Source organism: Myodes glareolus, chromosome 9 (assembly GCF_982192425.1).
Source record: "Myodes glareolus chromosome 9, mMyoGla1.1, whole genome shotgun sequence".
Classification (NCBI taxonomy): Eukaryota; Metazoa; Chordata; class Mammalia; order Rodentia; family Cricetidae; genus Myodes; species Myodes glareolus.
The window spans coordinates 94,030,330-94,046,827 of NC_142034.1; the positions used below are offsets into that span (position 1 = coordinate 94,030,330).

Genomic DNA, 16,498 nt, shown 5'->3' on the forward strand with positions numbered 1-16,498 from the left:
CAAGTCCAAATGAATCAAAGACCTCAACATAAAATCAAACACATTGAACCTCATAAAAGAGAAAATGGGAAGTACACTTGAAAGTATTGGCACAGGAGACCACTTCCTAAATATAATACAGTAGCATAGACACTGAGAGAAACTATTAATAAATGGGACCTCCTGGAACTGAGAAGCTTCTGTAAAGCAAAGGACACAGTCAACAAGACAAAATGGCAGCCTGCAGAATGGGAAAAGATCTTCACAAACTCCACATTGGATAGAGAACTGATCTCTAAAATATACAAAGAACTCAAGAAACTTGACATCAGCCGGGCGGTGGTGGTGCACGCCTTTAATCCCAGCACTTGAGAGGCAGAGGCAGGCGAATCCCTGTGAATTCGAGGCCAGCCTGGTCTACAAGAGCTAGTTCCAGGACAGGCACCAAAAACTACAGAGAAACCCTGTCTCGAAAAATCAAAAAAAAAAAAAAAAAAAAAAAAGAAACTTGACATCAAAATAACAAATAATCCAATAAAAATGGGGTACAGACCTAAACAGAGAACTCTCAATAGATGAATCTCAAATGGCTGAAAGACACCTAGGGAAATGCCAACATCCTTAGCCATTAGAGAAATGTAAATCAAAACAACTCTGAGATTCCATCTTACACCTGTCAGAATGGCCAAGATCAAAAACACTAATGATAGCTTATGCTGGAGAGAATACGGGTAAATTCCCCCCGTATTCTCTCCAGCATAAGCAATACGGGGTATTGCTGGTGGGGGAGCAAACTGGTACAGCCATTTTGGAAATTAGTATGGCAATTTCTCAAATAATTAGGAAACAATCTACCTTAAGACCCAGCAATACTACTTTTGTGTATATACCCAAAAGATACTCAATTATACCACAAGGACATGTGCTCAGCTGTGTTCATAGCAGCATTATTTGTAATAGCCAGAACCTGAAACAACTTAGATGTCCCTCAACCGAAGAATGGATAAAGATGATGTGACACATTTACACAATGGAGTACTACTCAGCAGTAAAAAGTAATGACATCTTGAAATTTGCAGGCAAATGGATGAATTTAGAGAAAACCATATTGAGTGAGGTAAGCCAGACCCAGAAAGACAAATATAATATGTACTCACTCATAAGTGGCTTTTAGACATAAAGCAAAGAAAAAGCAACCTATAGTCTACAACCCCAGAGAACCTAGACAACAAAGAGGACCCTAAGAGAGACATACATGGATCTAAATAGGAAAGAGAAAAAGACAAGATCTCCTGAGTAAATTGGGAGCATGGGGGCCATAGAAGAGGGTAGAAGGGGAGAGGGGAGGATGGGAGTGGAGGAGAGAAACCCTGTCTGGGAAAAAAAAAAAAGAATATTATAAGATGGTTCCATCTGTGGAAAACTTCACGACACGGGAGAAAGGAAGAAGTGTCAGGATGTGTGGGGATCTAAACCATGTCCATGGGCCCTAGAGCCACACTCTCCATTGAACCCACCGAGTCACCAACCTCAACCAAACAGCGAGCGCTCCTGCAGAGATTGACAAGTTGACTCCAACAGTGTGTGTGAAAAGGCAAAGGGAAGAGCTACGGTAATCAGAAGAGGGACAGCGGGCGGCAGTCAGGTTAATCACCTCCAGGACTCACGGTACAAACCTATACTAACGAAGGTAAGGAGAATGGTAAGAATGATAACGATGCCACGGACGCCAGTGGCGGGGAGCAGAGGGCCCAGCAGTAGATCCAGGAAGATCACAACGCTGCAGAGGCTCTGGTCACAACTGCAGTTCTAGCTGCTATGTTTGAATGTGGCTTGACCAGAGATTTCCTCAGATGCAGGCCCGTTCCTCAGTGTGGCAGTGTTGGAGGGCCTTTCAGATGGGGAACCTAGCAGGAGGTCTCGAGACTACCCCAACGCTACCATCTTGAGTCAGTTCACTGAAGCCATCAAGGTGCCAACCTTTAAAAGATGACTTGGCGGAGGGTCTCATCAGAGCGACCACCACGGTGTATGTGCCTTAAGCTCCAAACTGAGCAAATGCACAACCACACCCAGGCCCATGTGATAGGACCAAAAGCAAGCTAATACCAAATCCATGTGCAAAAAAGATGGCCTCAGACTTCACACCTTACATAAAAATTAATCCAAAGGTCCACAGACTAAACGTGGTATAGTATTAGAAGTCAAAGTATTAGAAGCAAATATAAAGGAAAATCGAGGCTGGGCCTGGCAGCTCACACTTGTCATCCCAGCACTCAGGGCACTGAATTGTGGGTTCAAAAACAGAAAAGAAAGAAGGGAAGGAAGGGACAGCCTAAGGACTTGAGTTTAGTAGAAAGTTTTTAGATAAAATACTTAGTCCATGGACTTCATGGAAAAAAAAAAACACCTTAAATTTGCAAAAGAAACTTCAAAGAAAATGAAAAGATGAGGCACAGACTGGAGGGAAATGCTTGCAACCACACATCTGATAAAGGATTCGCATTAAAGAACTCCTAAAACCTCAGCAAGAAAACCCAAAAGAGGGTAAAAGATGTGAAGAGGTACTGAGACTGTCTACCACACACAAGCACATCTGACAAGCAGCTGGGAAAATACGTGCAGTACCACCATCACTGGGGAATACCAATAAGACTGGTGGGTTTCTGGGCATGGTGGTGCATGCGTCTAATCTCGGCACTTGGGAGACAGAGGCAGGAAGATCGGCAGTTCAAAGTCAGCCTCAACTATATAGCAAGTTCAAGGCCAGCCAGGATACATGAAACAGTTTTTCAATCAACCAAGCAACCAACCAACCAACAGGCAAAAGTCTGGGAAAAAAAAAAAAAGGAAAAAAAGAAAAACCTGGTCATGCAAGTGCTCTGGAGGCTCCCAAGTCACAGGATTGCTCATCACCTTGGCAGAGAAAGTGCAAATCAACAGAGCCACTATTATGGAAGACAGGCAGAGTGCTGTACAGTTACACACAGACCAATGGAGCCTGCACAACCCACCATGATGCTCTTGGGTATCCTCCCAAGTGAACTGGAGACTTACACTCACTAAAACCTCCACATGTTCAGAGTAGTTTGTTAGTAATTACTAAAAACCGGACACAGTCAAGATGCCTCTCTAGGTGGCCAGAAGCTGCCCCATTCAGACAGTGGGATGGCACTCCTGGGTAAAAATGCAGGAGCTACTGATTTAGCAACAGCATGGATGGGCAGTAAATGCAACTCGTTCAGTTAAGAGTCTACACTCTCCAGCCGGAGAGACAGCTCAGGGTGTAGAGCGCCCGACTGCTCCGCCCGAGGACCGGAGTTCGATTCCCAGCCACTGGACGCAAGTAGTTCTGTACCGTCTGTCGGTCCTCCCCCCCCCCCGCCCCCCCCCCCACCCAGCGCCGGCCTGCAGAACGACCCACACACAATCTTCCACTATCCACCGTAGATCCGCATAGAGTAATAGGAAAAAAAAAATTTAGAGTCTACACTCTCTGGCTGCAGGCTGCAAGGTTCTACTCACAAGGCATCCTGGAAAACACAGAGCCATTGACACTGATTACAGTGGGCTTGGGGTATTGGGGGGGGCTGACTACTTAAAATTTGAATTTGAAATTTATACCCTGGAAATGCTGAATCCGTATTACCATTTATACCTGGAAATGGGCAACCCGTATATGGCGGTTCTGTTGAACTTGTCCATAATGGGTTTCATGGTTTAAGTTAGTGAGGACAACTGACCAGGTTTCTCCCTCAAGAGAGTACCAGATCTCATTACAGATGGTTGTGAGCCACCATATGGTTGCTGGGAATTGAACTCAGGACCTTTGGAAGAGCAGATAGTGTTCTTAACCAGTCCTGGCCATCTCACTGGGAGAATTTCACTGTACAGTGCAAGGGTGACAGACAGCACCACACATCTGGCAAAATCCACGAGACAGCATTAGCACCCAAACTCAAAAACAAAACAAAACAAAACAAAACAAAAAAAAAAAAAGCAAATGTCAGGAAGTAATGGTACATGCCTTTAATCCCAGCACTCAGGAGGCAGAGGCAGGTGGATCTCTGTGAGTTTGAGGCCAGCCTGGTCTATAAGAGCTAGTTCCAGGACAGGCTCCAAAGCTACAGCTGTCTCGAAAAAAAAAAAAAAAGAAAAAAAAGAAAAAAAACACCAAAAAACAAAAAAAAGAAAGAAAAGAAAAGAAAAGAAAGAAAGAAAGAAAGAAAGATAGATAGAAAAATAAAAAACCGAAACAAACAAAAAACAACCAGGAAGCTGAGGCAAGTGGGGGAACACAGACTGTGACTAGAACGGCCAACTCCCTAACACGTCTGATATGACCTTCCTAATAGAGATGCTGAGCTGTCTTCAGGGACAAGGACAAAGAAATCATGCCAAGATGGTGCTCTGGCTAGCTCTGTCCCCATGAGTCTAAGTGAGCACACACAGGGTATGGGAAGAGATAAGGGACGCACACAGCCTCAGGTAGCCAGAGCTGAGGCTAAGGATGGCCTGTGTACCAATCAGAATCTAACACTGCATTTCGTGTGGTCACAGTGAGACAGAGGCAATCACATATGAACACGATGCCCTGGTTCTAGCAAAACCAGCTCTGCCCACTATGAAGGTTGTAGCAGACACTTAACAGCCAGCCTGGAGGTTCCCATGTCATTCTCTACCCAAAGAAATGGGGCTTCTTGGAAAAGCAATTGACACTAGAGCTGGGCAGGAGACCAGAAGAGACCCAGACCTGTAAGCTAGAAAGTGAGGGGACACCCTAGCAACTGAGAAGGGCACATGAGAGGGAACAGTCACCAGTGACCACAGCTGAGGCAGTCAAAGGGCACCAACGGCTCAGGAGCCTAGACAGGTATAAACCCAACAGGAACGAGTCCTCAGCAATGCAGTCATTCAGTGAAGACACTGAGGATCCACATCTTCCTCCCAGAGGAACTCCTATGGAGCAACTGCAGGTATCGCTCCTTAACTGGGGATGGGGTCCCTCTGTGTTGTCTTTAAATTGGTTGATGGCTGAGGAAAGAGCAAAAGCTACTAAAAGACATTTGATTATAAATCCTACTAGATTAATTCAAGATATATATTTTGAAAATGCCTTGACTTCAAAATTGAAGTCAAAAGATATGTTACTTTGGAGAAGAGGTCTTGTTTTTGTTTACACAGGAAATGAGAGGCTGTGGATTCATTCTGGGTTAAGAAAAAATAGGTTTGATCAAGAAAGACCCCCTGAAGAATCTCCATAGGAGCAGATGGTCCTGATGATCCAACATTTCAGAGGACCTCTGTTGGAGTTTCCTCTGAGTTCTACATCCAGAACAGTTTCAAGACTTCTGGTTGAGATGGTCAAGCCTCACAGAATACTCCAGTCAGGACTTGACCATAATTCTAAATTTTCTTTAGGGTCCCATAAGATTATCAGTGCCCTCAATCAGCAGGAAGTAGCCTGGAAAACTATGCCCGCATTCTCAAAAAATGGATTATGGATGTTCGTCTTTGTTTAGAGTGTTAGTTACAGGTTGTTATGGATAATGGACAGGAAAAAAGCTAAACAAAGGACATTAGATTCAGAGTTCTTGGTTTGTTTTTTTTTTTTAAAAAAAGGGGGGAGTGTTGTGGGACAATGGTCTGTACTCTGTGAGAGATCCTGGGTTCAATTTGCAGAATATGTTCATTCTCTCTCTCTCTCTCTCTCTCTCTCTCTCTCTCTCTCTGTGTGTGTGTGTGTGTGTGTGTGTCTGTGCAAGAGAGAGAGAAGAAAGAAAACTGAAAACGAGGTCTCTCTTCTCTCTCCTTTTCAGACAACCTGCTATAATGCAGTCAGAAATGCTGTCTGCTGCTGCTCTTGTTGACTGTGGCCAAACCCCAGGCCTTAGCACTCCAGGTCCAAACACAATATCACCACAAATGTAGTTCTCATCCTGGGCTCAGACTCCAGACTCTCTGCCTTTGCCTTTCCAGTGCAGGGATCATAGGCAGCAGATGTATTTGACACAATATGCACAAGGAAAGACCTGTAGATCCCACTCTTCCTAAGAGGGGATATCTCAGAATGCGCTTGGCTTTCCATAGTAGAAGTATTGCCAATTCAACATTCAGGCGACATAGCTGGACAGCCTGTCGCTTTGAAGGGACTTCAGAGTATAGCTCAGAGTCCAGTGAGACCTAGAACCTTTTAGAAGCAGCTACATTTAGGACTGCTGTTTGCCCAGGGCCATCACTGTTAGGATTCAGGCATTATGCTGGCTCCTGTCACCTGGCGGGATGCACTCAGGCAGCACCCTGGCCAGCCCAGGGTCCTATGGCTGCTATGTCAGGTGCAAAAAGGTCCCGTAGGAGACAAGCTCTACCTCCTCCTGCTCTCTTCTTGCTGTTATTCTGAAGAGGCAAATAGTGCTCGCTCTCGCTCTCGCTCTCTCTCTCTCTCTCCTTTCCCCCTTCTCTCAACTCTTCTCTCAATAAACTCTCCATGTAAGCTCTATATGCATGGTGTATTTAGGCTCCCACCTGCCACCAAGGTCCCTCCTGCCCAGAACAACAAGGACAACCATAAAAACCATGACCCAGGAAGATGGGAAACCTAAAAAGTACACCTACCCCAAGTACATATATGAGGTAAGAAAGAACAGAACATGACGTACACACGCTGAGCAGCAGCTGGAAATACCCGCCTCTTGCCTCAGGCTGCAGCTCCTGTACTCAGTGACCAAAGGCAATATTGCTCACCCAAGAGCCTGTGGGCCTATCTGCAGTAGAGCGTCCTCAACACTGTCACCAGTGGCCACTGTTTTTCCCATATCCGCCTTGATGACTCCCTTCATCTTGCTCTGAGTGTGCCAGTACCAACTTCCCCGTGATTCCTTAGTATTGCATGGGACAGAACAACATAAGTCTGGGTGTTTTTTCCTGCTAACTTTAGAGAGAATGAGTGGAACCCAGGCAGGCAACCCCAGAGGGACCCTCAGGCAGGCAACCCCAGAGGGACCGTCTGTTTAAGAACTCTAGTTCTCTGCACCAGGAAGTGACCAGGCTGTCACACACGTCAAAAACGCACATGAACCTGACTCCTGCTCCACAAGAGAGCCACATGGTCACAGCCTAAAGCCTCAGAGGTGACTCTTCCTAAAAATGTGTGGTGTGCACCACACACAAGCCAGGCAGGGTGGCTGGCCCGTCAAGCGCAGTCGCTCTAGCCCGGCCCTGCCCTGGCTTACTTAGCACTTCTTAGCTTTCCCTCCTCACTAAAAGGCTAGGCCATGTCCACCAGTGTTCACATGGTCCCAGGGCCACCCCTCTAGTTAACAGGAATCAGGATGAGGATTTGAAATCCACAGATGATTTGAAATAAACCAGCCAGGTGTCCACAGGTTTTGACCATGAACTCTGTGTGATGGCCGCAGGAAGGCCGGGGGGTACCAGTGTGAGTAGGACAGGCTCTCAGCCACAGTTGGACAGTTGGGGGGTTTAGGCTTCAACTATAGCGAGTCATTCAGAGCTGGCCCTACATGACATCTCCTGGCTCACTTCCTCTGTGGGTGGGAATAGCAGACAAGTAAAGAAGTAGCAGTGCCCAGTGTGGTGGGGCACGCCTTTAATCGCAGTGCTCTGGGGCACAGCAGGCGGATGGATCCCTGTGAGCTTGAGCCCACCTTGGTCTTCAGAGCGATTCTGGGGCAGCGAAGGCTATGCAGAGAAATCCTGTCTCAAACAAAGCGGGGCGGTGGTGGTGCACATCTTTAAGCCCAGCATGAGAGAGAGAGAGAGAGAGAGAGAGAGAGAGAGAGAGAGAGAGAGAGAGAGAGAGAAAAGCCAGCGAATCTTTGTGAGTTCGAGACCAGCCTGGTCTACAGAGTGAGTTCCAGGACAGGCTCCAAAGTTACACAGAGAAACCCTATCTCGAAAAAAAAACAAAACAACAACGGGGGGGGGGGGGAGAAACAGCAGCATGATCAGCATGACCACCAGTCCCCTCAGTTCTGCTCCTTAAGCTTTCCTCAGGCTCAGGCGGGTGCGGGATGTTGCAATGGGCTGTGAAGGCCTGCAGAGCCAGATCCTAGGCAGAACCCGGGATTCCCTCCAGAGCTAACCTGGCTGAACCTTAGGAGCAAGAACACTTTTCCCGCCAATGAATCTAGCTAGAACCTTGGTTCTTTGCCAGGCGCCCTTCCAAGCTGTCCAGGTTGGGGTTGCCGCACCACCTTTGGGTTCATTGGGGGGCGGCTGACAAGGCAAAAGTGGCAAAGCTACATCTAAGCTGCAGGTTAAAGACCCTCATCTCCCCTAGGCCTTCGGAACAGAATTGCATAGCACTGTCTCTCGCCACTCCAAGGGAGAACGCAGAGGGAGCATGCGTGGGGATGCCGTCGCCTCTAATCCTGTGCTAAGTGGGGCTGCGTCGAGGCAGGTGGGGTTGTTGAGGTCCCAGGGACACGCCGTGGGACCTGACATAACTTTAGGCACCCACGGAGTCGGGAGAAAGAAAACGGGTCCAGAAGCTCACAGAAGGGTAGCACGGTTGGGGTGGTGCAGAGTCCTAGAAGCGTACAGAGGGGCTAACCGGAAGAGAGCAGGGGTTGGGACAGGTCACAGGATGCCGGCGACAGCCCGCGCCCACCGGACACTCACAGTAAATGAAAGCGAGCGCCCGCAGGAGCACGATTCTGGTCAGCCAGAAGGTGCCAGTGCGCAGCCGGGCTGGAGAGCCCACGGGATCACGAGCAGCCGTGGGTGGCGACGCTGGCTTCTTATCCACATCTCCGACCTTCCGTTTCCTCAGCGACCCTTCGGGCGCAGCCATTACCAGGCTATCTGGGCGCATGCGCACGGAGGTCCCGCCCACACTTCTGGAAAGTCACACAGGCTCCCCTGGACGACACGCCTACCCACTTGCAGCCAAAGCCCACGCGCCACGCCCTCTCTGGGAGGTCTCGCCTAGCGGTGGCGTTTTGTGCAGGATTCAGTTTATGCAGAGGGACAGGCGTCAGGTGAAGAAGCCAGTAGACACCCGCGCCCTGAGTGCGGATCCCCACTCTGTAGCAGCGATGACCAGGCCTGTGGCAGCGCAGAACAGGCCCTTCACCCTGCACTCCCAGGCTGTCCACCGCCCAGGAAGGCGCAAAGCATACTTTTCCACAGTTGGCAGGAACAAACCTGAAAATCAGCCTGGAGCCTCCAATTGCCTATTGTAGCTAAATCTCCTTTTCTGTGGTCCCCAAAGACCCCAGTGGACCTAGGAGACACTCCTAGGAGGTTTCAATCTATGTATGTGGCCAGAGGGCCATCAAGGACTTTCCGATTCTGCCTGAGCAGAATCCCAAGGAGACACACACCTGCAACTCTGCTTTTATATTTTATTATTTATTTTATTTTATTTAACAGCTCACAGTGGCCTTGAACTGTATAGTCCAGGATGACAACAAACAATCCTCATGACTCTGTCTTCCTCAGTGCTGGTAATACAGGCCACAGGCTTGATAGCAACTCTGCTTCCTCATGTTAGGGGCCACTCGGGCCCTGCACACAAATGATACTAGAGAGGTGCTCTGCAGCAGGAGGAAGGGTGTGTGCAATGGTTCCACCAGCCGAAAGGTTCTCGGGCACCGCTGGGGGAGTTGCGGGATTTCCTTCAGTCCTCCTTCAGACTCTGTATGTCTTAGAGATCTTGTGCCTTATCTTGTGAATTACCTCTACTGTTTTTAACAATCTGTCTTTAGCATCTCATTTTTTGCTCTTGCTGTTTTGGCATATAAATTACCCATGTTTGCATCGTCAAACAACCCAATAGTGTTTATACCTCCACACCTGCAGTGAACTTCTCCTGGGTAAGGACGGGTCTGCAGCTGCTAGGACTCTTCGCAGCCTCCAGTCTCCCCGATACTGGAGTACTAGCATATAAATACATCCCATAAAGTGTTTGGTTTTTTTAAGTTTCCTTTTCTTTTTCTTCAGAAACACTCCCTTGGGAGCCCAGCTGTGAAGTATGTCCCATACAGATGTTGCAATGGATAAGACAAATACTTCGCACTTGCCAGGCCTCCCACGGGCCAGCATCCGCCCAAGGTCTCAAACTTTAGAGATTGAGGGAAGGAACCTGTGTATCCTGTATCCAGGTCCTTCACTAGGAACCATTGCCCCTGCCTCTCCTTCTCACTGGCATGGGATGGGCCAGCAGAGTCGTTTGGGGAAGTCAGTTCAGGCCTGCACAGCTTCCCCAGGTCATTTCTGGAAGCCAGCTCCGCGCAGGGGATGGAAGGAGAGGAAGGGCTGCTCTACCATCAGGTGCGGCCCTGGGTGCTGCTGCTCAGGTGGGGACCATCCTCACAAAGGGCCCTTTGTCCTCAGCTTCCCCTTGCAGTGGTAACATTGTCCTCCCTGCAGAAGGGCACAATGGGGCATTGTACAGAGCACAAAATGGGCCTCTTGTTCCAGCATCCAGCACTCCAGCTGGGGCTGGGACTCAGCTCTAGGCTTCCTCTCTGGGTTTGCCCACAGTGGGTGAGGCCAGCAGAAGGGTCTGCAGGGAACTCATGTCCTCGGTGGCTCAAGTTTCTTGCCCCTGGCTTGCCTTCTTGGGATGCTGTCTGGAACTGGCTTTCAAGCAGGTCACACAGGGCAGAGTTGAGCCAGGGAGGCATTAGCTAGCGTTCTTGCTCATTTCTGCCCATATTTCATCAAAAGTACACTGGGAAGCTGGGTATGATGGTGCATACCTGTGATCCTAGTGCTGGTGGTGCTGAGGCAGGAGGATTTTAAATAGTAAGACTCTGTTTTAAAAACTGAAACAGCAATGGTATATTACTTACCCATAAAGATGAACGGAGTTGATTATGCTATGATACGGATGAGCCCTAAATCCTTGAGTGGAGACAAGTCAGGCATGTTGTAAGAAACCTGTAGAAAAGGCACTTCCATTATGAAAGATGGATTTGTGATTTCAAGGGGTGGGAAGAAAAAAGGAGATATGGGGACTCCTTCTGGGATGTTTTGAAATTAGATGGATACATGATTACGCTGATACCCTACATGCCACTGAATCCTTTAGTTTATGTGAATTTCCCTTTTTCTTTTCTTTCTTTTTTTTTTTTTTAAAAATATGTCTCAGTATGTAGCTCAGCCTGGCCTTGAACTTAAATCCATCCTCCTGCCTCTGTCTTCCAAGTAGCAGAATCATAAGTGTGTATCGCCATACCTGGCTTCAACGAAATAAATTTTTAAAAAAGTAAACAAAAACCACGAATGAGCTCCTAAAGTGGGAAGTCTCGCGATCACCTAGAAGGCATTGTTTCTACTTGTCAGCGTAAGTCGTGGCTTCTACCACGTTTGTCTGTGTGTCGAACATCTGGCAGATGAGCTCCTAGGTCCACATTCAGCTGTGCTCCACATAGAAAGCAGAACCTAGACAGAGCCAAGCAGCTGGAGGCTCATGCACAGGAGAGGGCCACGGGGCACCCTGAGATTTGCTCCTGTCACCTCAGAGGCCACCAGCATGAAGTGGGCTTCTAAACATCACTTTAAGCCAAAAACTACAGAAAGAGTCAAGCCGGCTGGCCAGAGAGAACTCAGATGAGGAGGGGCTGCCCTGAGGCCTCTGGCAGAGAGCTCCCAAAAGAGAAAAAGAAAAATGGGGAGGGGTCCCAAGAGGGACTGCCAGCACAGGACCCGGCTGGTGTCTCTGGAGGCTTGGTGCTCACCCACTCCTAGTTGGGTTCTGCACCCCAGCTGCCTGAAGCCTCCAGCACAGTGGCTAAGATGGGTATGGGGACAGGGCACACTGCCTGCTAGCTGGCAGCTCTCCCAGCAGCTGCGGAACGGCTTCACAGAGGAATGAGCCCCTGTCAGCACCTCGTCCAGCTGTCCCCAGGCACCCCAGCCCGGCAGTCCCCACTGTCTCAGGGCTATTGTCCCTGACGTGCAATTGCAGCTGTCTCTGGCTCCCCGAGAACCCAGCTTTGGCTGAATATAATCGTGTACCCTTCATTTACCCCAATTTTTCATGTCTTGAAGTCGGCTTGTGGAAGGAGGCAGGTTCCACATCTGTTGCCTTCGCCCAGAAGAGTGGTCAGTTGGACTGGTCCCTCCCACACACACACCCGCCACTGTCCACTGGCCAAAACCCGTCAGAGACCAGCAGGTGCGGCAGTGAGCAGGTGCCATGCCATTTGCTGGCTGGTCTGAAGCTGTGACTCAGCGGCTGTTCTCTTGGCTACTGTACCTCCTCTGCTACACCCTCAGCTCCCCCTGCACCCCAGGGGGATGAGACCTTGAGTACCAGCAGCAGCTGTGACTTCAAGGTAGAATAGCAGCAAGCTGTCTGGGGTAGGTCCCCGCAGCAGAACACGGCTGGAAGCTGTGTTCCAAACTGGAAGAATTCTTGGAAAGCCCCAACCCAGAGGTCAGAACCTGGGGGGCCTGGACTCTGACCACAGAGCTGAACTGTCACTGTATCAGCCACTAATGCTGCTTAACAAACAGCCCAAACCACAGTGTATGTCCTAGTGGGATCTAACTGAAACCTCCCTCACCACATTTAAGGGAAAAGATGCAAGACAGACAGCAGAAAGCCATTTAGTGGTGTATTTAATTTGCCCCCAGGCACTGATAGGTATCTGGAACCTTCAATCAAGGCAAAAGAGGTTTGGGCTGTTGGGTTATTTTGTTACATTTTTATTCTAAGTCATTTGCTTTACTGCTTATTCAGGAAACAGGGTTCTGTTTAGTAAAGTTGCAACTGTGGGCATCATGGATGGGCAGGAAACCTTGTTGGATCTGAGAATTGGCGCTTGGCAGGACCAACACAGAAACCAAGTAGCCCGTGAGTTTCTGAGTGAGTCCTTGCCAACACCTGCTCTACCTAGGCCCTCATGCCTCATTTCTGGGGAGCTAATGGCATAGAGTAGGTGATGGGGAAAGGCTAGGATCAGGGTGGTGTGGGGTCCCCAGGATGAGCACCAGGCACCGGTCTGGAGATCCAGGTGTCTAGTGTCAGAATGAGCCTTTCAAGTCCAGCTTAGCCCACGCTGACACTCTGTCACCAGACTTCACCATCCCAGTCACAGAGGCCTGCACCTTTGTGGAGGACTTCACGGCGTTTGCTTCCACCCAGGAAAAGCTGCTTGAGCACCATGAGGACCCTACTGAGGTTGGCTTTGGCTTTGCCCTGTGCCAAGGAGGAAGTGCCAAGACCCTCTGGATACTGTTGGGAGTCAGCTCCACCCAGGACCCTGATAGGGTGAAGGAAGGAATCCAGCTTGAAATTCAGGGACCCAGGAGTCCCAGAGGAAATGGGGCAAAATGGTGGAAACAATGACTTTCCCCAACACATCTCTGGCCTCTGCACACACCTGTCTGTCACACTGCAGCAGAAATGTGTTGGTCTCCACTGCATGGGTTAAAATACAGACCCTTTCCAGAATCCTTTAAAACTGAGAACATCCCAGCAGAGTGTCCCAAGGAGCATCAAATGCCAAAGATGCTGCTGGGCTGGAGGGAGTGCTCTCATTCTTCCCCGGAGCCAGAGGCATGCAGCAGTCACAGCATAGCATAGCATGACAGAGGAGCAGGCTGCAGATGTGGTGTGGCAGGAAAACTGCCCCTGTGGGTCTGAGAGATGGACCATGGGGCAGCAGAGAGGGTACAAACTGACCTCAGCAGCTCCCCTATAGATGACAGGTCTATTGAGGGACTAGCTGTGACCCCAACTGCAATTTCCACTGCAGCCAGCTCTGACAGCATCTTTGAGACCATTGAACGAAGAGGGGGTGGGAGGCCAAGTGCTTGGCCCAGTGCCCTGAGCATGTTACTGGGAGACCAGCCTTCTGGAGTGACAAGTGGATCCACTGAGCCCCTCTCCTGCCGCTGGACACACAGTGAGCAGGGCAACAGTCCACAGGAGTCCTGCTCTGAGTTCACCCTTCACTGCCTGCACATTTTGTTTCTTCCAGGCCAGTGTCGGCAATTAAACATCTCCATGGCCGTGCTGGGATGCCCTGCCAGCTGCCTGATGTATAGCTCTGGGTGCACGGGCAGAAGGAGAACCAGGCCGGGGCTGAGGACACACAGCCAACCTGAGGTTTACAGACCTACTCAACAACCCTTCCCCTGGCTCCAGATCCATTGGTCCAGGAATGGGCACTTGGAACAAGGTTAGCCAATGAGATCCTCACTCTAGAACTGCAAAACCCACATGATAATGGGGAAGTTCGGGGCCGGGCAAGGTCATGCAGACTGGGGCAAAACTTGGACCAGCCATGAAAGAGGGTGGGGGCAGGAAGAAAAGTTAAGAGAAGGAGGAACTGGTCCACACCTGAACAAGGTCCAGTGGCCCACAGGTAAATTGAGAGGCAGTATCTATAGTTTCTGTCCAAGTTTTAAAGAACTGTCGGTTTCTGCATTATCAGGTCAGGGACTAGGAAGCAGTTTCCTACTGTTTGGTCCTAAGGAGGCCCTGGTCACAGCTTCATTGTCTGTTCAGGGTCTGTCTAGTGGCCAAGGATGTGAGCCAGTCAGTGTGAGAAGAGTCTAAAGACCTGGAGGATGTACTGGTCTTTCAAGACGACCCAGCAACGGCCTAGCATGGGCCTGGCGCACCACCTGTGTGCCCACGACTTGTCCTGGGCTCAATCCTGAACATAGCCAAGAAGAGCTCAGGATACCACTAGTGTGCCAATGTACTGGGCAGGGCTGGGTCAGCTCCTGGCAGCCCATAGAGGCCTATAGCTGCATAACTCACAGGGCTGACTACCAGTCCTCTAGGGGTCAGGGAGTCACTAGAGACCCCAGTGAGAGGAAGGTTCAAACTGTGGGTGGAGCCAGGATGAGCTCCACCTCCTTGCTTCCTAGGGTCCAAGCAGTCTAGGGATCTGAGAATAAGTATATTATGGCCCCACGGGAGGGGACCAGGAAGAAGTTGCACTGAGAGCCTGGGGTACCGAATGAGAACTCAGTTTTATACTTTCTCAGCAAAGTTGAAGCCTGAGAGCATGGATCCATGGAGGCACAGAGGGTTGGGACCTGAGACTTTAGGGGTCAGCCCTGAAAGGAACATGGTGTTGGTCTGATCTCCATCCTCAGCTAGGCCACGTAGACTTCTTTTGCTGGTATGGATGGCGCTATAACAGTGCACCGGACAGCGGGGGTCTTTACGCCTTCTAGACACTTCTTTCCCAAAAGACCCTAAATGGAGGGCTCCCCAAAGGAGAGGACAGCACCGTAGGTATATAGGGAAGGGTCTTTCTCTCAGCAGGTGGCAGTCAGTATAAAGGAGGAGTTTAGCCGACAATGACAGCCAGTTCTACACACACACACACACACACACACACACACACACACACACACACATCACGAAGCACAACTAGAATAAAGTCGCAACTAAGGTAGCTTCTCTTCCTTGGGTGTCCCCTCAGCAGGTGACAGGGACTTGGACTTCCTTCTTCCAGGCAGGAACTGTAGGTACCCTAGGCCACAACTGCACAGCACTGGCCCTTTCCAGGCAAAATCTGAGGCTGGGATCCCAGACCCTGAGATTAGAGCGCCACTGGTGCCTTGGTTGGAGGTGAGGATGGGAGGCCAGTACTGCACTAAGCGCGGTGAGAACCCCCACACACACCCCCAGCCCCAGGTTCACAGACTTCTCAAATAGTCTTTTCTGGAAAAAGGAGCCCCCCGAGGTGATACGGCAGGAGCCACGGTTTTTCCGTGCTGCCACATCCACTGGTTTGGAAAACAGGCGGCCTCGTTTAGGGTCACCTGGCTCTCGAGAGTCACAGCTTAGGGTGGCAGGTACGTGGCCTCCATTGAGTTTGGCGAGAGAATTCTAGCAGCCCTTGGAGACCTCCGGGCCAGGAGCCAACTCGCGGGGGCGACCTCGGGCGCGGCTCGGACTGGCGGCTTGGCGCTGGCCTTGGGAGAAACGTCCCCTTTCCAACCCTGAGCACTCTCCTTCTCTCCAGGCACTGAGGCGAAGTGGCCCAGCGTGGCCTCCGCCTCCGCCAGACCACCCAGGCCCGCCCGCCAGGACCTCCGCGCCCCTGCCGCAGGTCATTCCCGGAAGGACCCGGGCCCCCGCGTCCGGCCGGGCCATCCGCCGACCGCCCTAGGGACTCAGCAGCCGCGACCTGCGCAGCCCCGCCCAGCGCCCCCCCCCCCCGTCCTCCCACCTTTGTCCGGCCCCGGGGGTCCTCCAGCTCACCTAGGTGCGCGAGTTACCAGGGTCACCTGGTGGCTCCTGTCATTGCGCCACCCGGCGGGCAGAACCCAGATTTGTTTGAAATAGCGGATTCAGAGAGGAGGGAGGGATGTTGGGCTCAGGAACCTTGTGGATTAGCATCCTCGCCAGCCGCCCGAAAGTCGAGCCACGCTGCAGAGAACAGGACGCTGGGTAGTAAGTCACCCTTAGCCCTCTGACCCTGCCTCAGTTGAGGGATCAGGCTGCGGGGCGCCTGGCCCACGTGGTGCGGAGGGCGGGGCGGGGTCCTCTTCCTTGGATTCGGGGCGGGGCACCGAA

General features: G+C 50.5%; 1 protein-coding gene and 1 long non-coding RNA gene across 2 annotated transcripts in view; both read right to left on the reverse strand.

The window, feature by feature from the left end:
- Lmf1 (lipase maturation factor 1) overlaps window positions 1-8,832 on the reverse strand; it is a 91,419-nt gene extending 82,587 nt beyond the window's left edge. The window contains 1 exon segment of the mRNA XM_087910750.1: window positions 8,623-8,832. Within this exon segment, the coding sequence (XP_087766876.1) occupies window positions 8,623-8,815 (193 nt within the window). The 5' untranslated portion in view covers window positions 8,816-8,832.
- A 506-nt stretch (window positions 8,833-9,338) lies between these two features.
- Window positions 9,339-16,437, reverse strand: LOC125401768 (uncharacterized). The gene is made up of 3 exons (XR_007232459.3): window positions 16,184-16,437; window positions 10,800-10,887; window positions 9,339-10,368 (listed from the first exon to the last, which is right to left on the reverse strand). It is a non-coding gene; the product is annotated as an uncharacterized LOC125401768 (long non-coding RNA).
- Between the last annotated feature and the right edge of the window lie 61 nt (window positions 16,438-16,498).